Source organism: Hoplias malabaricus, chromosome 18 (assembly GCF_029633855.1).
Source record: "Hoplias malabaricus isolate fHopMal1 chromosome 18, fHopMal1.hap1, whole genome shotgun sequence".
In the NCBI taxonomy this organism is placed as follows: domain Eukaryota; kingdom Metazoa; phylum Chordata; class Actinopteri; order Characiformes; family Erythrinidae; genus Hoplias; species Hoplias malabaricus.
The window spans coordinates 22,379,795-22,402,770 of NC_089817.1; the positions used below are offsets into that span (position 1 = coordinate 22,379,795).

At 37.2% G+C, this 22,976-nt stretch overlaps 1 protein-coding gene across 1 annotated transcript in view; it reads left to right on the forward strand.

Annotated features, from left to right (window-relative positions):
* Positions 1-22,976, forward strand: part of auts2a (activator of transcription and developmental regulator AUTS2 a) — a 114,362-nt gene that overhangs the window by 52,486 nt on the left and 38,900 nt on the right. The window contains exon 4 of the mRNA XM_066650412.1: positions 1,487-1,535. Within this exon, the coding sequence (XP_066506509.1) occupies positions 1,487-1,535 (49 nt within the window). The remainder of the gene's footprint in view (positions 1-1,486; positions 1,536-22,976) is intronic.

Consider the following 22,976-nt stretch of genomic DNA (forward strand, 5'->3'; position numbering starts at 1 on the left):
CTTCGCGTTGGAACGAGAGGATACACGATTTGAAGGATTTCTTGACGTGTGGGCGTTCGTGTGCTCTTATAGACGAGACACATGGCTGCCTTTGTCCGAGAGGCAGTGTAGCTTTTTTGCTTTTTCCTCGACTCTGTCACTGGGATTTTTGTGTTGGAAAGGGGCTTTTCATTCCATATGGCTGTCTTGTGTTTACACGGAGTGGGAATTGCCGCTTATCTGTGGATTACATTTTACAAGGAGAATGTGAAACGAGGCTACATGTACTAGATCGCGAAAGTGATTACTTGACTTTTTATTTTCCTCCGTGCCAACCTCGCCATATTAAAAGGTAGCTTCTAACAGTCTTGTTCTTTTTAAGTCTCTGACCAAAGTGCTGCATACCGTGTTTGTCCTTAATTGTCCGAGATTCCTCGTTACATTCATTCCCTTATTCCATGCTAAGATTGTAACGTTGTTGTTGTTGGCCGCGGTGGTGAACTGTAGCTCGAAGCACTTTTAGCCTTGAAGGCTCAGATTCTTGGCTCTGGTTTCAATTAAAAGAAACTTTTGCTTATGCGCATTTTTATATAAACGGTTTTCTTAGAAATTCAACGTCAAACAAAAAGAGAGAGGCGGTTTTATTTATAAAGGTTGTATTTTCTTACAAAACATTAACTGTGAGCCTAAAACACAAGAAACTCTAACATTTTCCCCTATTTAATTAGAGTTGCTTTTGCTGGTGTTGATCGTCTTTTTTATATAATCATCAAAAGTACATGGATTTTAGTAGTTATTGTAGTTTCTCTGATTGTTTTGTTTATCCATGGCAGAAAGACAAGAAGTGACATAGAATATTTGAATGTGCGTGATTATTTTGTTTTAAAAGTAATTTTAATGTGTAAATCCATTTATAAATTAAAATTCACAGGCGTGTACTATGACTGTTGTAGTGACATTATATGTTTCCATGTTATTAATTCTGGATTAGTTGTTAATTATTATTATTTTTTGACAGCTGTTTTATTATTATTATTATTATTATTATTATTATTATTATTATTATTTAGTATAGCCTCTATCATATATTTGATGAATCAATCACCAAGCTGCAATCAGACAATATATGATATTACTTACAAGTGGATTGAAATCATTTTTTTATCACTTTCTCACTTGAAATTAATTTGTATTAGCATAAGCCTTTTAAAAAACTGCCATAAATAGATTTTCATTACCTAAATACCTTCTAAATACCAACATTGTATGTCTGCACAAAAACAGTTATGTTAACGCGCCCAGACCATTTTCTTTCCAGGAGAATATTATGTTTTTCGATGGACCCACAGTGCCATCAAGTGGCACTGTTTGAGAAGTGCTCATTGGAATTAATTGTAGTAGCGCCAGTCCTTTGATGATGAAGGCCACCTGGTTTGTTCTGTACCAGATGTACTAGCAAACTCACAATATACCTTTCTCTTTCTCTCTCTTTCCCTGTGTCTATCAGTGTTCCGATGCCAACTCCGAGAAACCCTTTAGAACAGCTGCAGCTAAAGGTATGCATATTTTCTCCATTTATTTTCTATTTTCAAAACCGCTATGATACTTGCTTTGTTGATTATTGGTTTGCTTTTATAATGTGTTGACCCACGGCAACATGGTGGAATCAGTGATTTTGGCTTACATAGATGTCATTGCCTCTGTTCTGATGACAGTTATTTTCTTGACAATTAAACTTGGATATGCTGCATCATGAGCATCTTGTATGTTTTGGTCATTACCTGTTGTGGCTGTCTACGTTAGGAAAATGGATATTTTTGTAGTTGCCTCTTATCCTCCTGCATAGTGTCATTTTGATGGATAATGGCATTCATCCAATACATGTAAACTGTACTACAGATTGGAGTTGCATTAGGAAACGCTATGTTGTGCAGATTGATTACATGGGAAACTTTAAATATTCTGATGCTAAGTCAGAGGAACATGTTTTATATTGCATTACACTTCAGCTACACTTATAGAGTTGACAAGCACTTTAGTAGTTCAACCCAAGAGGAAGTGGGACATCAAGTGTAATGTTATTAAGGAATGGCTGGTCAGAGTGAGGTCTGGAACCTAACAAAATTCTCAAAGATAAATGCAGATTTGCTGGTCAGAAAGGAAAATTCAAACTCGCCTTTGACTGTCAAGGACATGAGAGAAGGGTTAACTTGTTATATGCTCATGTATATATCATGAAAAGAACACCTTGCCAACTTTTAAGAATGGAGATTGATCTATCATTCTTTGGGTTCATACTGATGTCAGTGGCATTGGCAATAAGGTCCATGGAAGAATGTGTTCCAAAATATAGTAGCAAAATTTTGAAGAAGGCTGAAGTTGAAAAGAACATCCATCAATCAATCTTGTAGCACATTTCAGACATTTTAGTGCTTTACAAGTGATTGACAAAATGTAAGATATTAGAATGGATTTGCAGACTAATGTCTTGATAATGATGATGATAATGAAAAAAGTAGAAATAATTTGTTTCAAATTTACCCATTCTTTCCTTTAATTGAAGTAACTAATTTTTCCAATACTACACACACCTTGGTACACTGTCGGGCAATAAAATAACAGGCAAATTGAATCTCCAACAGAAACCAGTCGAAAAACATAACGAAGTCCTGAACAAGAAAACCCAAGTCACAACGGTGGCGTCACTATCGTTAACACTTCCCAGAGGATCTTGAAAATCTCCGCTCTGTACTGCTTGCCGATATGACAGAAATGGTGCAGTCTGCATTAAAAAGGGAACTTGAAAGGGCTTTATCACCTGTAAACTCCACTCTGGATCTAGTTAAGTCCTATTATGAATCACATAATGAGCACATCCACAAAGTTGAACATGGCTTAAACAACCAAAGTGATCGACTACTGAATATTGAAGTAGCCATTACATTGCTACAAATTGAAAATGCCCAACTGAAAGAAAAGTTAGATGACCGAGAGAACTGGTCAAGGAGATCTAATCTGAGAGTGGTTGGCATCCCGGAAGACTTGGAAGGTTCAGACTTTATCAAGTTCATGACAGAAGTCCTGGGACCCAACTGTTTTTTCAAGGCCTCTTTTGCTGTCACATGCTCACAGAATTGGTCATAAACTGACTAACACCATGAACACTAAACACACAAGATCCAGAGGGTTTTTGGTTCTTTTCCACAAGAAACGAGCTGTGTTTAAGGAGGTAAAGTCTCTGATACTGTGAAAAGAGTCAGGTTCAGCCTCTTGTATTTTCCATTGGCTACAGGTGTTCCATGAAGGGAAAAGACATCACTTTGATACCCCAGAAGCGGTCAAAGTATTTTGTGCAGGGGATACAGTTAGTAAGAAAAGCATTGACTTTTAGTTAAGTTGTTCATGCTCAAACCTTTGTTTTATTATTTATTTTAGAGCCTAATGGTTACACTCCTGATTTGCATCAACATTGATTCATATTGATACAGGCATATGTTTTTGTTTAATGTTTGTGCTTTTCTACTGTTTTTTCCCTTTAATTCATCCTGTATCTCCTAACCTCTACCCCTAAAAACATAAATATATATGTATACACCGGGTGTAGTTATTATAAAGTCAGAAGCCATACATGTCTTTTATGATAGATCCTCTGATATGGTTACTATGAGCGCAGCAGATGGAGGTCATCATGTAAGATTCTTATCCTGGAATGTAAGAAGCCTTAATGGCCCGGTAAAAAGAGCAAAAATATTTTCTCATTTAAAACCACTAGAAGTGGACAGACACACCTAAAATTGGAGGATGATAACAGACTCCGTAAACCATGGGTTAATCTGTTTTTCCACTCCAGATTTAACAGTAGGTCCAGAGGTGTGGCAATATTAATATCTAAAAGAATACAGTTTACCCCATCTGACATAATTAGTGACCCTAATGGCCGCTTTATTATTGTTTCTGGATCTCTTTTCCAGAAACCAGTTGTTTTAGTGAATGCCCACAATTGGGATGATGTTTGCTTTGCAAATAAAGTTCAATCATTAATACCTCAGATACTACAGACATGGGTTATTTTTAAAATGTTTAAGTTTTTATTTTGAAATGTCTACTCTTGATCCGGAAGATCAAGTTATAGGGAAAGAAGGGTTTAATGATGCCATTATGGTAACACACAGTGGTAAAACACCTAGGCCCTTACAGGTACCATATAGAATTCTACTTCCACTTCTGTTAGACGTATTTGTAGAATCTCTACAAAAGGGTTCTTTTCCCCTAACTTTGTCACAGGCATCGAATATACTCCTTCTAAAAAAAATACAAGGACCCTACCCAATGTGGATCATACCACCACATCTCTCTTTTGAATGTAGACATGAAAATCTTGGCTAAGGTTCTAGCATGCCTTTTGGAACTCTGTCTTCTCAAAATATTCTCAGAGGACTAAATAGGTTTTATCAAGAAACGTCACTCTCTTTCCTATATCTGTCGGTTTGCTAATGTGATCTATGCACTTAGCACCACTGTGAGCCCAGTGGTCATTAACTCCCTTGACACTGAGAAGGCCTTTGATCAAGTAGAGTAGGCGTATTTATTCTGAGTTTTACAAAAATATGTGGATTTGTCGATTATATTCCACTTATGTGTGGCATTCGTCAGGGTTGCCCACTTTCATCACTTCTTTTTGCAATAGCTAGTGAACCTCTTTCCATGAAGTCAACTACACTGTTCTGGGGTGTTAAGAGGGTAGATATAGAGCACAGCGTTTCCCTATACGTTGATGACCATTTGCTGTATGTACTCACTCAAATGATAGCAGCTCTGCAATTGCCGTTTTACTAGCCTGATTTGGAACTTTCTCAGGATAAAAACAAAATCTTCAAAAAGTGAATGTTTTTCCATTAATAATTCAGCCCTACAGATACACCAGGAGTGTTTCCTATTTCCCTTACATCCAGACGGTTTTACATACCTAGGAATTCGTATCACTCATCTTTGTTTAAGGCTTTAACTATACCCCTCAACCAAATGGAAGATGACTTTGATAGATGGTGTTGTCTCCTTCTTACTATAGCTGGGAGAATACAATCAGTGAAGATGACAATACTGCCCAGGTTTCTTTATCTGTTTTCTGTCCCAAATCGTTTTTCAGATCAGTTAATCAATCTGTGTCCGCTTTTGTTTGGAATGGTAAAGTCCCAAGGGTTATAAACATTCTCTTCAAAGAGGTTGTGAGGTAGGTGGGCTGGACCTTCCCAGCTTCATTCTCTACTCCTGGGCATCCAATATCCAAAAGGTACTATTTTGGCTTCACTAACCAAATGTGAATTGGTGTCAGTCTGAGATGCAGTCTTGCAACCGTTCAACACTCCCAGTCTTAGTTTACTCCTCCTTGCCATTAAAACCCTTTCAGTTTACTTCTAGTCCTGTAGTGCTATCCACCCTCAATTTTCTATTAATTCCGTTGCCACTATAAGTTTATTATGGCCTCAGCCTAGGGCCCATGTCTCTCCTTCTATTCATTCTTCAACTTTTAGACAATGGGGCTTGATGGGCCTTATTAAGTGTATTAAAGACCTATACACAGATAATGATTTTGATAGTTTTGACTAACTTACACAGATAATACCTCATCCCAAATAATACATTTAAAGAATATTTACAAATCTGTTACTTTACTAAATCCTTTCCAAACCTTCCAGGGGAAACAGCATGGAAATAGCTTACTCTCCACTTTAAAATCACATGGCTTATCTCTGCATTATATTCCCAGCTGATGTCGTTAGAAAACCAGAACATGAATAAATTTAAAACCAGGTGGGGGAGGAACTGGCTGTGAATCTGTCTGAAGAGAATTGGGAAAAGGCAGTAAAGAGGGTCCACTCCTCATCGTCATGCGCTAGACTTTAAATAAAAGACAATGTGACATCTCTGCCAGACACTTTTTCTAACTTAGAAATCTTCTAACCCTCCATCTGCTGCTACCTGGCTAGAGGATTTGATGATGTGTCTCAAACTTGAAAACTAGTTAACTTTGAGAGGATCGGTAAAAAAGGTCTACCTGAAATGGGGCCTGATATGGGGACATTTTATCTTACTTTGAGAATCTTAAGGTTCTACTTTTAAGAATCAGTAATTGAAGGTATAGAAGCAAGCATGTGTACTCCGATTTGCCTGATAATTTAATGGTGTATAAACCTGTGACCTTAAAATACTGGATATAGATGTTAATATGCACAGTTGTTTTATTGAATGTCATTTCATTAACATAATAGCTGCTTGTCTATGTTGAGGGTGGGTGGTTGATTGGTTGTTTGTTTGTTTGTTTGTTATAAAATAACAATGTAATTCCTTCCATTATACAATCCTTCCAATATATTCCGTATTGCATTACTCCTTCAATTAAAAAAGAATTTGATCAAACCATACTTAACATTACAAGACATAAGAGTTAGGATATAAAATACCATATAAAAGCCAGAAAGATTAATCAGGTTTTGAGTTTACATTTGAAAATATAGATAATTACAGTTCTCACGTTTTTGTGCAACAGATAAAATAGTGGCACTTTTTTTTTCCCTTTTGGTCTGAGTTAGCACACATGGGGCCGTTTTTATTAATTGTGACTATATTTTATTTTTTTACTGATTTTTTTAACACCTGCCTACATGTGCATCAGCATCACTTGTTATTTGAAGAAAGAAATGTCCTCCCTTTTGAGTTCTTTGCAGCTTTTGTGACACCCCACACAAAAGCCTTCAAATTAAATAATTTTCTAAAATCACTCCTAGATTTCTTATTGGCATGGGATAAGTTCTAATATGTGTAATTTAGGGGCCTACTTCTCTCTCTGAGCCTCTGAACCAGTACTCTTATTTCACATTTATCTTGGTTTAGCTATAGGTAATTCTGACCTTTTTAAATCTTAGGAAAGTTTAAGGTGTGCATTAATCAGCCTGCTTATCATCAGGAGAGTTTCAGTGTCAGCCACATCCAAATGTTACAACTTGACATCACTGTGTGAATAGTACAGCATGGTTGTCCTGCTGTTCACAAAACCTGTCACAAAGAAACAGGAGTCCTTATTTTTAGAAATGACAGGATTCTGCAGAAAATTTATTTGCAACAACCAGGCCCTAGGTCTCAAAGTGTTTTAGAGTTAGAGTGTTTATTCTTTTACAACTGGGTGCTACTGTAATAATTGCAATTTCCCCCTGGGATCAATAAAGTATTTATGATTCTGATTCAACAAGAAGAAGTAGAAAACAGGTCTGGGATTTCAAGGCAGAAGAATATATTGATGAATGTATTGGAACACACATCTTAATCAATAAATACAGGTGTTCCATGCAGCCCCATTGCCACCGGTGTATAAAATCAAGCAACAATTTGTGAAATGATGGATCGCTCTAAAGAGCTCACTGAATTTGAATGTGGTACTGTAATAGGATGCAAGAGTTTGGTTTGTGAAATTTCTTCCCTCCCTTCTATCCACTGTGGGTGGCACCACTATAAAGTAGAATCCTCTACAAACCACAGCAACTAAAAGGCCACATAAATTACAGAGTAATGGTTCTGAGTGCTGAGGCACACACTATGTTGATATGGAAAACAATGTTCTATTTGGTTTGATTACGTTCAGAAGCATTTTATCTTTTAAGGTGAAACATTATGTTTGAGGGAAAAAACCAAAAAGTTGTTTGTATGTGGCTGAAGTTTTACTTGGTTGTCTGACTGGATTTGGGCACACAGACAGCCTGGAGAGCTAGCAAAAGGTGAGGAAACATCCTCCAAATTTGATCAAATGTAAACATATACTTTAACTACAGAGTTCTATACTGCCTCTGGCATTAACATCAGCACAAAAACCATGCAGAGTATTTCAATGGCATGGGTTTCCATCACCAAGCACAATGGCAAGGGTCGGATGTAGTTACGTATAGGGAAACGCTGTGCTCTATATCTACCCTCTTAACACCCCAGAACAGTGTAGTATAAATGACACTGCCACTAGAATCTAGAGCAGTTGAAATGTTCTGTGAAGAGACAAATCATGCTAAATCTGACAGTCTAATTAAGGTTGGTTACCATTTCACATTTTAGCCAATACCCCATTGATACCAGTACGTGGAATTTGCTACCGGTATTCAACCATTTTTTCATCTATTTTTTTGGTACTTTACTCTCTTTATAATAAAAAATGTAACCTCTGTTGTAAAAAATAGTCCAGACTTTATTTTAGTCCAGACTCATTTTCATTTGGAATATTTTATACGCAAAAGAAAATAACTGTTTTATATGTACTTAGAGTTTCATTAGTCGTGATGGAGCCAAAGTATTTTAGTCATGTCTGGTACTTATTATAACCTATTCAACATTTATAACCTTTGGCATCATTGTTATATTGCGTGTAAGCTACTTCAGAAGGAGCAGTATTTTCATAGATATTAATACTGCACAGGTGACCATTTAATTTATAATATTATAAATTACACATCAAAAGTTGTATTGTTACCATACAGACCATAAACTTGTTGTAACTCTCTGTCCTGTTGTCATCATATTTGTAATTACTGGGTGTACTTTCACTTTAAGACCATTAAGCTTAATGCTTTACTTTCACTGAGTGTTGTTTAAAAGAGGTATCTTACCATCTCTTGGATTTTAGTAACTTTAGATTGGCTGCTGAGAGCCAGAGAGAGGTTTATTTCTACATATATTGTAACTTGCATAGTTCAGAATAAACACATTTGTTTTTTCCTTCTTATACAAAGTGCTGCACCCAAGACGTTGCTTCAGCCACCACAGAAACAGTTAATTCTCATAAGGATTTAACTTAGGTTCAAAGGGTTTCTACAGGAAGCTTTATTTGTTTCAGGTTTTGAAAAATGTAATAAACCATCAGACCACTTTTGGCTTTCCATAGCCCTGATAGTGTGTTATGCTGGAACTAATATTTGGCACAGACTGCTTTTACAGGAATCATTCTTGGTAGTACCAAAGTAATTCAGTCAGTACCCTTAAAAATACTGGCTTCAGTATCCAAACAAAATCTGATGAGCTACTCTTGAGCTGGTGAATGCCAAGAAAACATTACCTGTCTCATTGCATTATGCCAACTGTAATGTTTGGTGGAGGAGGGATAATGTTATGGGGTTGTTTTTCAGTGGTTGGCCTAGGTTCCTTAGTTCCAGTGAAGGGAAAACTTTAATGTTTCAGCATACCAAGATATTTTGGATTACTTTATTTCTTCCCACAGTCCAAAAACACAAGCTGGTAGGTAGATTGGCTACTCAAAATTGTTCCTAGGTGTGTGTGTGTGTGTGTGTGTGTGTGTGTGTGTGTGTGTAAGTGTATGTCACCCTGCAACGGACTAGTGCCCCCTCTAGGGTGTGTTCCTGCCTGGCACCAGTAATTCCGGGTAGGCTGTGGACCCACTGCGACCCTGAACTCGATAAGCAGTTGCAGATCAATGAATGAATTAATGTATTCTTCCCAATTTTATGGGAACAGTTTGGGAAAGTGCACAAGGTCCATAAAGGCATGGATGAGTGAATTTAGTATGGAAGACTTTGACTGGCCTGCAGACAGCGCTTACCTCAACCACCATTGGGATGAACTACAACAGAGAATGCAAGCCAGGCCCTCTGTATCTGACCACACAAACAGATAAATTGTCAATAATTCCACAGACACTCCAAATCTTGTAGAATGCCTTCCTAGGTGATTGAAAGTGGTTATAGTTGCAAAGTGGGGACAAACTCCAGATTAATGCCTGTGGATTTAGATGGAAGTATCATAAAATCTCCTGTAGGTGTAATGTGTATCTTTCCCAATATTTTTGTCCAGTGTATTTGTTAGTTGCCTTAAAAAGTATGCTAGCCAACCCAAACACAGAGCCATTTTGTGACCAAAAGTATTTGCTTTGTGAGCACTAATCATACTCGGACTCAAATTCAAAAGTGACCCAGTGGGATGAGGCTTCTCTGAGTTCCTCTGCAGCAGCTGCATTAGTTTAAAAGAAATCATCCATCATTGCTGTGGATAGGCACACTACAGTGCACAAGCTAATTTCCAGAAAGTAGTGATTTTTATTTGGTAAAATGTTATTTGAAAAGTATCTCTGGTTTGTTAATTCTTAAATTTGTTCATTCTTTAATTAAACATTAACTGATTTGCAATGTTTTCAGTGGCCAGCATGATTGTTTATTGATAATGTACACAAATTTTGAATTTGATTCCTTCAACACACTCAAACACAAAAAACTGGGACAGGGACATGATTACCTCATTTTGGAATTGAAGATACTTGCTATTCCAGTTTAGCTGGTGGAATTTATGCCAATCTTTTCTTGATACAGCACTTCAGCTGCATAAATGAACACTACGTAATATTTGTAGGGGCTGGGTCTGGGATGGCAGACTTCAATGTGGAGCCTTACGGCGGTGTTGTGGGCTTAATGTAGCAAAACACTGAGGTGCCTACCTGATGACCCCTGTGAAGATCTAGTGATACAGTGGTATTTTGGTACTCATGGGCTGGGCTCAGTGAGTAACCTTAGTTTTTAAGTGTAGCTGGTTGCTGATTGGATCATAAACGGACACAGCAAACTTACTGGGTATAGATGTAGGATACTAGTACACACAAATGTTGCTAGATGTAGTTGGTTGCTGATTGGATCATAAGCGGCCACAGCGACCTTAGTGATTAGGTCTAGGAACAATGGGTGATAACAGGATTTTTTGTGGCTGCAGGTAGGAAGAGAGTGGGGTGGGCCCAATGTGAAGCGCTAATGGATTGGCATAGGACATTTTACATCTAATCTTCTGTATGGTTATAATAATAAAAGCCCACTATATCTCCAAATAAATAGTACATTTTATGCAAGTCACCCACGCCATGAGCAGTAATTCAGCCACAGACCATGACAGATAATGGCTTTTGTTCCTTTTGCTGATAACATTCTGAATGGACCCTCGTGAATGGGAAATATTCGAAAGACAAAAATGTAAAGATATTTATTACAAAAAGCACTTGAAAGCTGTGATTCCTATCAAAGGCAATGGCATTTAGTACAAAATGCAATGTCTTAACTTTTTGCATGAGTAAGGCTAGTGATTTTTAATTGAAAGACATTCATTTCAAGACATGCATTTGCAGAAAATATTGTATTTCATGTTTTGATCATTTACAGTGGGAGACAACAGACTTTTCTATTAATTCATCATTATGCCACTGAAACATGAGCTGTCCCGTTTCTCCCCATATAATGCATCCTAGTTGTGTGTGTGTTGCTGTGAGATGTTGAAGGGTTCGGACCCCAGGGAAGTGATTTGAAAAAGAGAGGCTGATTGATAGCGACAAGCCCCTTGTTCCACCTCTTCCTTTACTATGCTCCCTCTGGGCCCTGAGCCATTTCCCACATTCTGCTCTTGGATGGCCTTCAGGGCTTGATTTGTGGGCCTAGGCAGGCAGCTGAATGGCAGCACTTGACAGAGATGGCTTTTCCTTCAGGAGACAGACGTGTCAATGTGGCTATTACACCCCTTTTGAAAGGATTAACCCCCCCACACTTTTTTTTGCTGCCTAAATCAACATAGGGTCCTCTTTACGGCCCATGAATGGCCCTGGCTTGGGAAACTACATAAATAGTGTGTCTTCTTAGTGGCTGCCAGGCTGCATCTTCTGCCTTGGAGTTAATTTACATCTAAATGTGCTTCTTTTCTTTTTCTTCTACCTCCTCTGTGCCCTCCCCTAGACTCCCAATATGCTAATGTGCTTTGGGGAGGTAAGTGGCATGAAAGAAGTGGCCCTTTTTAATGCAGGTGCATCTGTCCTGCTTTTTTCTACTGGTATTCCTCAGAGATGAAAGAGGAAATGTGTGTTTATTTGTAGGATGACATTATAGGGGTTCACCAACTGTTCGGACTCCCAACTATTTGAATAAAACGAGAATATTCTCAGAGGAGAACAGCTGAACTGTGTGAAGATAAATGTAGTACATGATTAATTCTGTCTAAGCTCTATGTGAAACGTGTTTTTGTGTGTGTGTGTGTGTACACAGGCACAAAAAATACTCTATGGTTCAGTTTTTGGCACCTTTTTGCACACATGAAATTGCTCACAGAAAACCTTTCTAAGCACAAATGCCGTATGGTACCTATTCCATCCTGCTTCACTTGGCTTTTTTTTTCTGCTTTTTTTTTGCTTTTCCACTGGGCAAATGTGGTAACGTGCCTGGAGCAGGGTACTTTTTTAGTATCTTTTTACTCGTGGTTCAGAGTAAAAGAGTAGAGAGTACCTTTTGGCAAATAAACTTTGCAGAGCCTTGAGTGGAGAGAACCCTGTCAGTCACAATGAAAAACAGCCCAAACTAGGCATTTGAAAAATCACACTACAGTATGTTTTTTTTAAGATTTTTTTTTATCTTAAATGCATTACAGAACTCCTGATCCAGAGCACAAATGAGCAAACTGTTCTGAGTGTGGCAAGGAAAAACTCCCCCAGAGCACAAGGAAGAAACCTTGGGAGCACATCCTCTTCTGGTCGACACCAAAGCAGAAGAAAAACAGCAGTATATATGCAAATAGCTATATAAATAAAGAATTGTGGTCTTAACGACTTTACAGTAGCCTATAAATCCATTATGATTGTGTGAAGAGCTGTGTAAAGTGTAGTGAGAGGCAGCTGAACAGTAAGCTGTTCCAGACAAAATCTCATCAGTCAGTTTGTGGCATTACGAGGACACTGGCACATGCAGTTCGATCCCTCAGAGATGAGCAGGAATCTGCAAAGTAATATAAAGATCATTGGTTCTTTGTTATTTTTTTTCCTGGTGACTGATACTAGCAGAATTATTAGTGTGTGTTTCTGATAGTATGATGACATTTATAAATGCACTGTGTATAAAAATGAATATAAAAATGCAAGGTATCTTAAATGTAATTATTTTCCCTTTTCAATATTTAAAAAATATTGAAATAATATAATCAAAACTTCAATAATTAATAAAAATGTACCTCAAACCTTCTGCTTTATAAAGGCTTTTTTAGCTCCACATACTTACCAGTTTGAAGTTATCATTCATATTTAGTCTTTTATCTATTAGTCTTATGCAAATTTCAAATGGCAAATTTTGTTTATTATGAGATTAAAGCAAAATAAGGTAGCATTCTGTAAATTGTTGCTGTCCAAAAAAAATACTATCTCAAAAATAGTAACTTTATAGGAGAAGGGAACACCTTAACTTTCAAGTGTTGGCCCACTGTGCTGTCCACTCATGGAATGGCAGTATATCTCAACTTTTTGGAAATGGGCTTATATGTTACTTGTGTTATATGAATTAGCAGAGTATGTGCATTAATATATACAGGAGTGTGAAGTAGTAAAATATTAAATGTGCTTGCATGGCCTAACTAATCGCCTGACTTGAATCCCACTTAAAATTCAAAGAGGATTTTGAACTGGCGTGTCCATTATAAGAAACATGGAGTGCTAAATAAGTGGAATGGGCCAAAATTGAATCACCTTGCAAAATGCATTACTACTTATTGTAGATGACTCAAAAATTTGATAACCAACACTGGAATTACATTAAACTATTAAGGTTAATTATTTGACTTGTCTGAATATTTGTTTTGCCCCCTCCAGGGTGTATACCCTGCCTTGCTCCCAATGATTCCAGGTAGGCTCTGGACCCACCGCGACCCTGAATTGGATAAGCAGTTACAGATAATGAATTAATTAATTAATATTTTTTTTTTTTTTTAAACACAATTTCCAAAAAAAGCAGGAAGACTGGGACAGATATAAATAAAATACAAAATGCAATGAGTTGCAAATCATTTACATGCTATATTAAATGGATAATAGTACAAAGGCAACATTTGAAATGGTGAAAACGAGAAAGTTTCTTGTATTTTGAAAAATATATGCCAATTTAGAATTAAATTTCAACTTGTTCCAAAAAAAAACAAAAAACGCTAGGACGGGCATGTTTACCACTGTGTTACATCACCTCTTCTTCTAACAAAACTCAAGACCAACTGCCGTAATATTGAAAGTGAAATGTTTTCACATTCTAACTATATTTCAGCTTGTGGTCTCTGTTAAACTGTTTTTCATTACATAATGCAGAAAGTCGTTTTCAATGGGTGACAGGTTTGGACTAGTTTAGCACCTGGACTCTCTTACTAAGGAGCAATGCTTTTATTATTCATGAAGAATTTGATTTGATTTCGTCTTACTGAAATAAAAAAGACCTTCTCAGAAAAATACTATTTCTGGATTAGAGCATGTTGCTCCTGAAACTTTATATATTGTTCAGCATTAACTGTGCCTTCACAGATGTGCAAGTCACCCATGCCGTGTGCTCTAATGAACCCCCATACCATCATTGATCATGGCTATTGAAATGTGTGCATATAACAATTCAAATGGTCCAAATACCTTGTTAGACCACAGGTAAATTTTCCAATTCACCTCATCTTCATCTTTAATAAGTGTGGGCCAGACAAAGCACTAGCATTTCTGGATCATGTTTGTATATGGTTTCTTTCATTGTTTTCACAAAGAAAGAAACCATAATGAGTGAATGTAAGTATAAGTTGAGCTTGGCTTGAGTATGAAATGCTAAGGCCCTGTAATATACATGTCTGGAGACCTTAATAGAGAAGTGCTTAACAAAAGATCAGTTGTAAGTCAGTTGTAAGTGAAGTACACTCTAGTTTTTCCCTAAACGGGGGATGCAGAGCTATTGGAGAGAGGTGCAGCAAGGCAAATGCATACATAATACATGTCACCTGTAATAATACCTCTGTAAATGTAATTTTTTTTTTTTTGTTTTGGACAATACGTTGCAGATTTTTATGACTTACAGTGTTCAAAATGAGTTCCAGCATATTTATTGGGGTGGGGGCTCTAGCCCTCTAGTCTTTCATTAATGGTCACTGCCCATAGGACAATGTTGGCTGGATATTTTTGGTAGGCAGGCTATCCTCAGTCCAGCAGTGACACTCCAGGTTTTAAAATCTCCAGCAGCAATGCTGTGTCTGATCCACACGTACCAGCAAAACATACATCCTGTGGTGGTCCTATGGGGCTTCTGACCATCAAGAAACTGGCTGAAAAGTGGAAATAAAGTATGCAGAGCAACTGGTAAACTACACTCAGTACCTTAGTAACACTAACTTAGTAACACTCAGAACTGCAAAGAGCTCCTGGTCAGTGAAGCTGAGAGGATTGGCAAATGTAGAAAGTGTAGGAAGAAGGAGGTGGTCATAATGTTATGGTTGATCAGTATATATGCACAGTGATGAAGTGGACAATGGATGTGTTTAGTAAGTGGATTGGCTATTCAAATGTCTCCATTGTTTTGTGTGTGAGAGAGAATGTGTTCCTTCCTAGAGCCAAATGATTCCATCATAGGGTCCGGATCCACCATGACCCTAAATAGGATGAAGCAATTTCAGAAAATGTATGAATGAATGAATATTCTGTATTTTTTAATTAATCTTCCAAAAATTCTAATATAAAAAAAACACTGTATGTGCGGTTAAAAAAGGCAAAATTAATAGCCAAGATCGTTTTTAGTCAGATGCTAAAAAATGCTGGTAAAGTGTAAGTTGTTTTAAATGCCAGTTGCAACACACATTCAATATGGTTTTGAGAGAAATGTGAATGCTTGTGTCAGGTTTCTAGATTCCACTGATGCTATGTGAGTATACGAATGAAAAAAAAAATAAAGTAAGAAGTTTGGTTTTCTAATTGGTTAGCTGGTGAGGATACTTATCCACTTATCCCATATGGCATAATTACAAAAGGAACATCACAATTTATGGTGATTTTGTTTATATGAGCACAAATTCTGATATTCATGTATATATGCTGACAAATATTCATGTGTGATAAAAATAAGCATTGGTCTCTGTTTAAAAACCTCTTTAGAAAGCCATAACTCTTTGTAAATGGCCTTCTGACGTTTGTACATTCGCACATCACTTCCAATCCAGTACTTCATAATATATTTTGTGTCTTTCAAAGGGCTTCTCTTGGATACAATGATGCTAACTGTTAAACTGTTAAAATGATCTATTGTATTTGTCTTTAATCCTCTGGGGTTAATGGGCATTTTTTCCCTTAATTTTTGGATAGCTTTGGAAAACATTCAATATATTTGCATATACCATTATAACCATTTCATGACTTAAACCCCTCAAGATCTACAAGACCCCCCAAAATGCTCCCCGTACGCAGAGGTGGTTGACAGCCCCCTGCTCCAGAATTGTGCACTAGTGTGTTCACTGCCATGGATGGGTCAAATGCAAAGCAATTTCCCTAAGAGGATAGGGCTGTCACAACACCAGAAATTAATAAGTAGGTACCAATACCACTTAAATTCTACGATTCTCGATATCAATTTTGAAACCACAACAAAAAATAAACCAATGCAACGAATGCATGTCAGCATAAATGCTTTAATTTAAAAAGTAATTTTCCAGCAAAAAAGGTGCAATTTAGTTCATTTTTAAATTCATTTTGTTTACTGTTTTTTCTAGCCCAGTACTCTACCCATTTAAATGCCAGACGTGTTGGAAGGTGGGAGCTTCACCCTGATTGCCTGTAAAGAGAGGCAACCTCCCTCAGACCCCTCCTATTTTTAAATGGTCTCAGTGGAAGAAATGCAGCTAGTGAAAGAAATCTAAGCTTTGAAAACATATTTATTCACTTGATTATTGTTTGTTGAGCTTGTGGCTGCTGTATAAAACCGCTTGAGTTGTCTCTCGCTCTGCATGGGTCCGTTAGGTGCAGAAACAGTAAGAGTATGGTCCTGTTTGTCCATCCTCCTTGGTTGCGTGTCACCATAACTTTGGCCCCTGATTGGTCTACAGACTTGATTGACATGTCGTTGGAACACTGAGAGCCTAAACTACACAGGGATCATGTTTTAATTGCTTTTAATATTTTTTTGTACTTTTTGTAAACCTTTTGCTAGAACTCATTACACAAACATGAGGATTATATATAAATATTTTTTTAAATATTTTATATGGAAAGTTTAATATGTTTTATGGAAAGTTGTTTTGAAGGGAACAGTCTGCTGGTATGCTTTGTGTATGAGTCGCTGCTGGGCTCTTCAGGCTTTATGACGCAGAACTTTTGTTTGGTCGTCAGATTCAAACACTAAATATTTCCATATGTAACTTTTTTTTTCCAACCAGTCGCAACTGACCTGTTGCTTCTCCTGTCAATACTATTCCTCATGTTGCCATTGTTGTTTTAGCTTTCTTGGCTTATTAGTGTGTAGGCTTATTATGGTGACCTAGTGTGGTTTGGGATATCTGTGAAGCCTTGGTTCCTTGGGTACCTCTGGACACAAGAACTGTATCGTTTTCAGAATTTTTGTATGGACTTGGTACCAAAATATCTGTTCATGTGATATCTCTACAATGGGATCAATAAAGGTGTTTCTCTTTCTTCATCATCTTCTTTTTCATCATAGTAAACTATTTGCGGTTACTTTGTATGTGAAGCCAACAATCTTAAACTTGGGTTTTAAGATGGACAGTGATTTTAAATTGGACCGCCAATTTGGCACGGTTCTAAAGTCCAGCTTTTTCCATGTGAGGCAGCTAGCAAAAGTGAAGCCAATTCTTGCACATGAGCACTTTCAAACAGTAATTCATGCCTTCATCACATCCCGGCTGGATAACTGCAATGCACTCTATTTTGGAGTAAGCCAGTCCTCCCTCAAACGTCTCTAATGAGTACAAAATGCTGTTGCCCGACTTTTAAAGGGATCACGTAAGAGGGAGCATATAACTCCCATTCTGGCCTCTCTCCACTAGTTGCCTGTGTATTTCAGAGTACATTTTAACATTCTCTTATTTGTTTTTAAATCTTTAAATTGACTCGCCCCACCTTACCTCGCTGAGCTGCTACATCCCCACCTCTCTGCTCAGTGCCTCAGGTCAGATGATCAGATGCTCCTGGAGGTTCCAAGGTCGAAACATAAGCTCAGAGGGGATAGAGCCTATTAATATTGCCTAAATTGAGCCTAAATTGCTGTGCTGGAATTGTGGAATAACCTACCATTATATATTAGGCAGGCTTCCTCACTATCAATTTTTAAAACTTTTCTTAAAACCCATTTTTATTCCTTGGCTTTCATCCCAGCATGAGACTTATGCTTTGTTTTATTAGTTTTGATTTATTTGAGTTATTTATTTTTCCCTATTGGTTATTTTTTGTTTTTGTTTTATAACCATCTTTGTACAGCACTTTGATTCAGCTGTTGTTGTTTTTTAAAGTGCTCTATAAGTAACACTGAGTTGAATTCAGTTCAGTTTCACATGTTTCTCAGATGTCGACTGAATTAAGGGTGCTCAGTGTGATACATTTTGTGTGGTACTTTTTCACTGCATGTGATCAGCTCTGCTCAGCATGGCTCGACTTGCTTTTAGCTAGTCACATTTCCACTAGCACATCTCCCCCACAAAATGGAGCCAGTGACGTTGCAAAACCCCATCTCTAATCGGATCCATAGGCTTTGAAGACTATGGCAGTGGCCAAGACTATGACCATGTTCTCACAGTTTTCTTTGTTGCACATCCTGCTTTTGCGGCAGATTTTTGTTAGCCACTGGCCTAGGGAGCGTTTGAACATCTTCAGAACACCATGTGGTAATGTTATGAGCTGTCGTTGTGATTCGGATAAAAACAAATGTGACTGCTGCTCTAAATTGAGAGATTTTACAAGCGGCTATTTTGTGCTGGAGCTCTGCAATTTGTGGTGATTGGCAGGTCTCTCTGGACAATCAGTGCTCTGCAAACACATCACATTTAGTACACTCAAATTTAGGACCAGGTATTAGGAGCACAGAAAAAAAGTATAAGGTTCCAGGGACCAGGGCTAGTGGAAAAGCAAAAGAGCACAGTCTAGACAAGTTGTATATAGGTTACATGAAGTGGAAAAGCACCATTATTGATTTCTTTAGTGTCCACTGGTCAGTTTGCACAAAATGTAGACAGTCACACAAATCTAACAATTACACACAGTGAGGGGCAAATTACTGATATCATTACAGATGAATAAATGAATGAATGAATAGGTAAGGCAAATTTCTTTATAGAGCACCTTTCATTCACAATGTAAAGTATTTTTCTGAAACAATATGGAAAAGGAACAAAAGGAAAGTACAGAGGGGCTGCAGGAATTAAACAAAACAGTCAAAGAATTCAAATTAAATCTTATAGGCAATAAAATATTATAAGAATTAAACAACCAAACTACAGGTCTTCCCACCCCTAACTGTAAAAGGCAAATCATCCAGTGTTAAATCTATACTACTAGTGTTAAATTAGCACTGAGCAGGGTTTCTCGCAGAAAACCGGTTAGTCAAGGTGGTACTTTTGTTGAGCAGGGGGTGGTGGTGATTGTGATTCACTGGTTCTTGATTGTGACCGAGGTGGGTGGTGGACAACATGGCCACATCCTTGTAACCGCCCCCACGCATGCTCCCGTTTCTCAAGAAACGAACCGAGTCATTGTTTGGTGTTATAAATATCCACTGCTATTTCATGAATCATGTGCTCTGAGTGGTGTTTGGATGCTTTGAGGAACTTACACGGTGGGTTGAGTGTAGAGTCGACTCATTGAATGAATTGGTTCACGAATCAAATCAAATTCAAACCGATTATTCAAAATATTGTTTACAAACATGGGCTTCACATGCTCTGACCTCGTGTACACACAGCCACGGGATGAAACTAAGAGACGACACACAGCTCGCCTTAAACACTGGATTATACTTCAGAGCGCGTGTTTGTGACTGAAAACTGAAGAATAATGCATTAAAGAGTCACAGAAAGTACTTTGGAGGATCTCTTATTAGTGCATGGCTTCTATAATGGATTGATTAATCACAGATCACTGGACATAGACGAAAGCCACATGGAAACACATCAGAAGCCTTGATAAACTGAAAGAATTGCACGTAACGAGCTGTGGGTTTGAGGGGAGGGGGATGGACGACGTTGTCAAGGCGGCTGCCCTAACTGTAAAGCACTGCGGGAAACCCTGCTGAGTGTGTTTAAGAGAGTTACATTTTATTATAATGTATTATTATTACTTATTACGACTCTTTTACAATAGTGTTGAATTTGTTATGTTTTATAGGAAGGAAGTCTAACCTCACAATCTTCTGCCACCTGAGTGGATAACAGTTATTGGTCTTTTCTCCTTTATGGGGATGATAAAACCAGATACCAATTTTCGATTACAACTGGTTTTCATTCCATTTGAGGTATAACAAGCCTGATGGGAAAACGATAACAAGATTAAATTAAAATAAAATAAGTGTAAAAAGCAATTGTGTGTATATAAGAACATGAAAGTTAATTTTAGCAGTTAAAGTAGTTCAGTATAACAGTGCAAGTTCTAAAGCTCACTCATAAGCACATGAAAATAGAAAAGATTTTGATCTGAATTTTTAACATGTTATGCTTGGGGCACATCTAATATGATCTGGAAATATGTTCCAGATGTGTTCTTCATGGTTAGTCTGCATTCTGGTCTTGATTAGCTGACCTGAGTTTGTGGATCTGAAAGACCTAATTGGTTCATATTCGCTAAACATATCAGAGCTGAATTCTGAATTTGATCCATTTATTTCTATACAGCAGCATTTTAAGTTTATTGTGTAACGGACTGGAAAGCAGTGTAAATATTTTAGAACTGGGCTCAGCTTTTTGGTCCTGGTTAAAATTCTATACACAGCATTCTGAAGAAACTTGAAGTGTCTAATGTTGTTTTTACCAAGTCCTATTAAGAGACCATTACAGTAGTTCAACCAGCTGGAAATAAAAGCATGGATGGGCTCTGGTTCTCTTTTGGACAGAATACCATTAATTCTGGATATTGTTTTATGATGACAGAAGGCAGGTTTGGTGATTGCTTTGATATGGCTGTTGAAGCTAGTCTTTTGTTTCTCGAGCTGTGGAATTGAGTTGTCTTAAAACTTTTTCTGTTTTGTTCCTATTTAATATTTTGGGTCATCCAGTTATTTATATTTTCCAAACAGTTACACAGTGAGACTATGGGCTGTAGTCGGCTATGGGCTAGATATATCAATGTATCATCTGCCTAACTATGATAAGGAATGTTTTTTTCTGTAAAATTTGGTCCAAAGGCAGCATTTAGATATTGAATAAAAGTGGTCAGAGGAATGATCCTTAGGGGATTCTATATGTTTCCATGGCCATTATCTCAGATTTATAACTGCCACTGGTGACAAAGTTTCTCTGAAATTCATGATTTGACCTAAGCCAATTAATATGGAGAGAGATTAGTCTCATAATACTTTACAAATGCATAAATGCTAATCCACGTATTAAACACAAGTCACAAATATGGTTCACTATTCACAAATGAATGCATTCCAATCTGTCTCGTGGTCTGCAATTTGTATAAATAGAGTTACATTCATAAATACATATTTTTTGGGTTTCATAGATATATCACAATTGTATGCAAAAATAAATACATTTGTTTAAATTTACATTGCATATATTTGTAAAGTCAAAGTCTCAAATTTAATTTTTTTTTGTAAATGGTCGAATCTGCGTATGTAGAACAAGTCACCTACTTGTTTTCCGTGACGTGTGTTTGTTCATTTCCTCTCATGGGTTTTTGGATTTTGAGACATTCCTTTCGCATTTCACCTGACCCAAATACAAATGCAGCCTGATCCACAAATGTGGCCAGCAGGCGAACAAGCCACCGCTAGTAGTGTACAAAGAAATTAATAAATGATTAAACTATAAGAAGAAACTCATATGTACAAACCCGATTCCAAAAAAGTTGGAAAGTTCTTACAACACTCAACAGACATCTGGGGACAGAGGAGACCAGTTTCTCAAGTTTAGAAATAGGAATGCTCTCCCATTCATGTCTAATACAGGCTTCTAACTGTTCAATCGTCTTGGGCCTTCTTTGTCGCACCTTCCTCTTTATGATGCGCCAAATGTTCTCTATAGGTGAAAGATCTGGACTGCAGGCTGGCCATTTCAGTACCCGGATCCTTCTCCTACGTAGCCATGATGTTGTGATTGCTGCAGAATGTGGTCTGGCATTATCTTGTTGAAAAATGCAGGGTCTTCCCTGAAAGTGATGACGTTTAGATGGGAGTAGGGCTGCAACTAATGATTATTTTGATAATCGATTAATCTGTCGATTATTATTATTATTATTTTTTTGATTCATAGATTATTAATCGGATAAAAAGAAGACCAGCCAAATTTGGTTTCCTGTCTGTTACTAGCATATTCAGGATACCATCAGTGAGAACAGCTGCTTGCTGTGGTGTGCAGATCTTCTTCCAAACATAGTCAGCAATGCTGGGCTGTTTTTATCTGAGGTGAGAGAGAAAGTGTAGATATGAACATACACCTTTTTTAAGTTAATAACTACTTATCTAAAATGCAGACAACAATGCAGGCAAATTGAAATTACATAAATGGATATTGGGTGATGCTGCCATGTGCTGAGAATAAAAGGGAAATTCATCTAACACATATGCTCAGATATTGTGAACTAATGTTGTAATTGTATAAGGAACACACAACCTACCATTATTAAAAATTAGCGTTTACGTGAAGAATTAACCCAACTGTTACATTAATTTTATATTTATCAATATTTAACACAGTGTATGTAATGTAATATAAACTTATAATGTAATATACACTTGGCTGTGATACTCAAACACTAACAAGCAATGCCAGTCAGAAAAGACCTTGAAAAAGGTTTTAAATATATTTATTTTTTTTATTTTTTTTTATTTTATTTTATATTATTTAAAAAAATGTTTGGATTTTTTTTTAACTCTGAATGTAACTGCCGCCACATTTAATGTGGAACGGAAAACTCACTAAATACAAGAGTGATATAAATTTACTAAAAATGAGACATCTAGTTTAACTACTCTAGCAGGCTCTAGTGACAT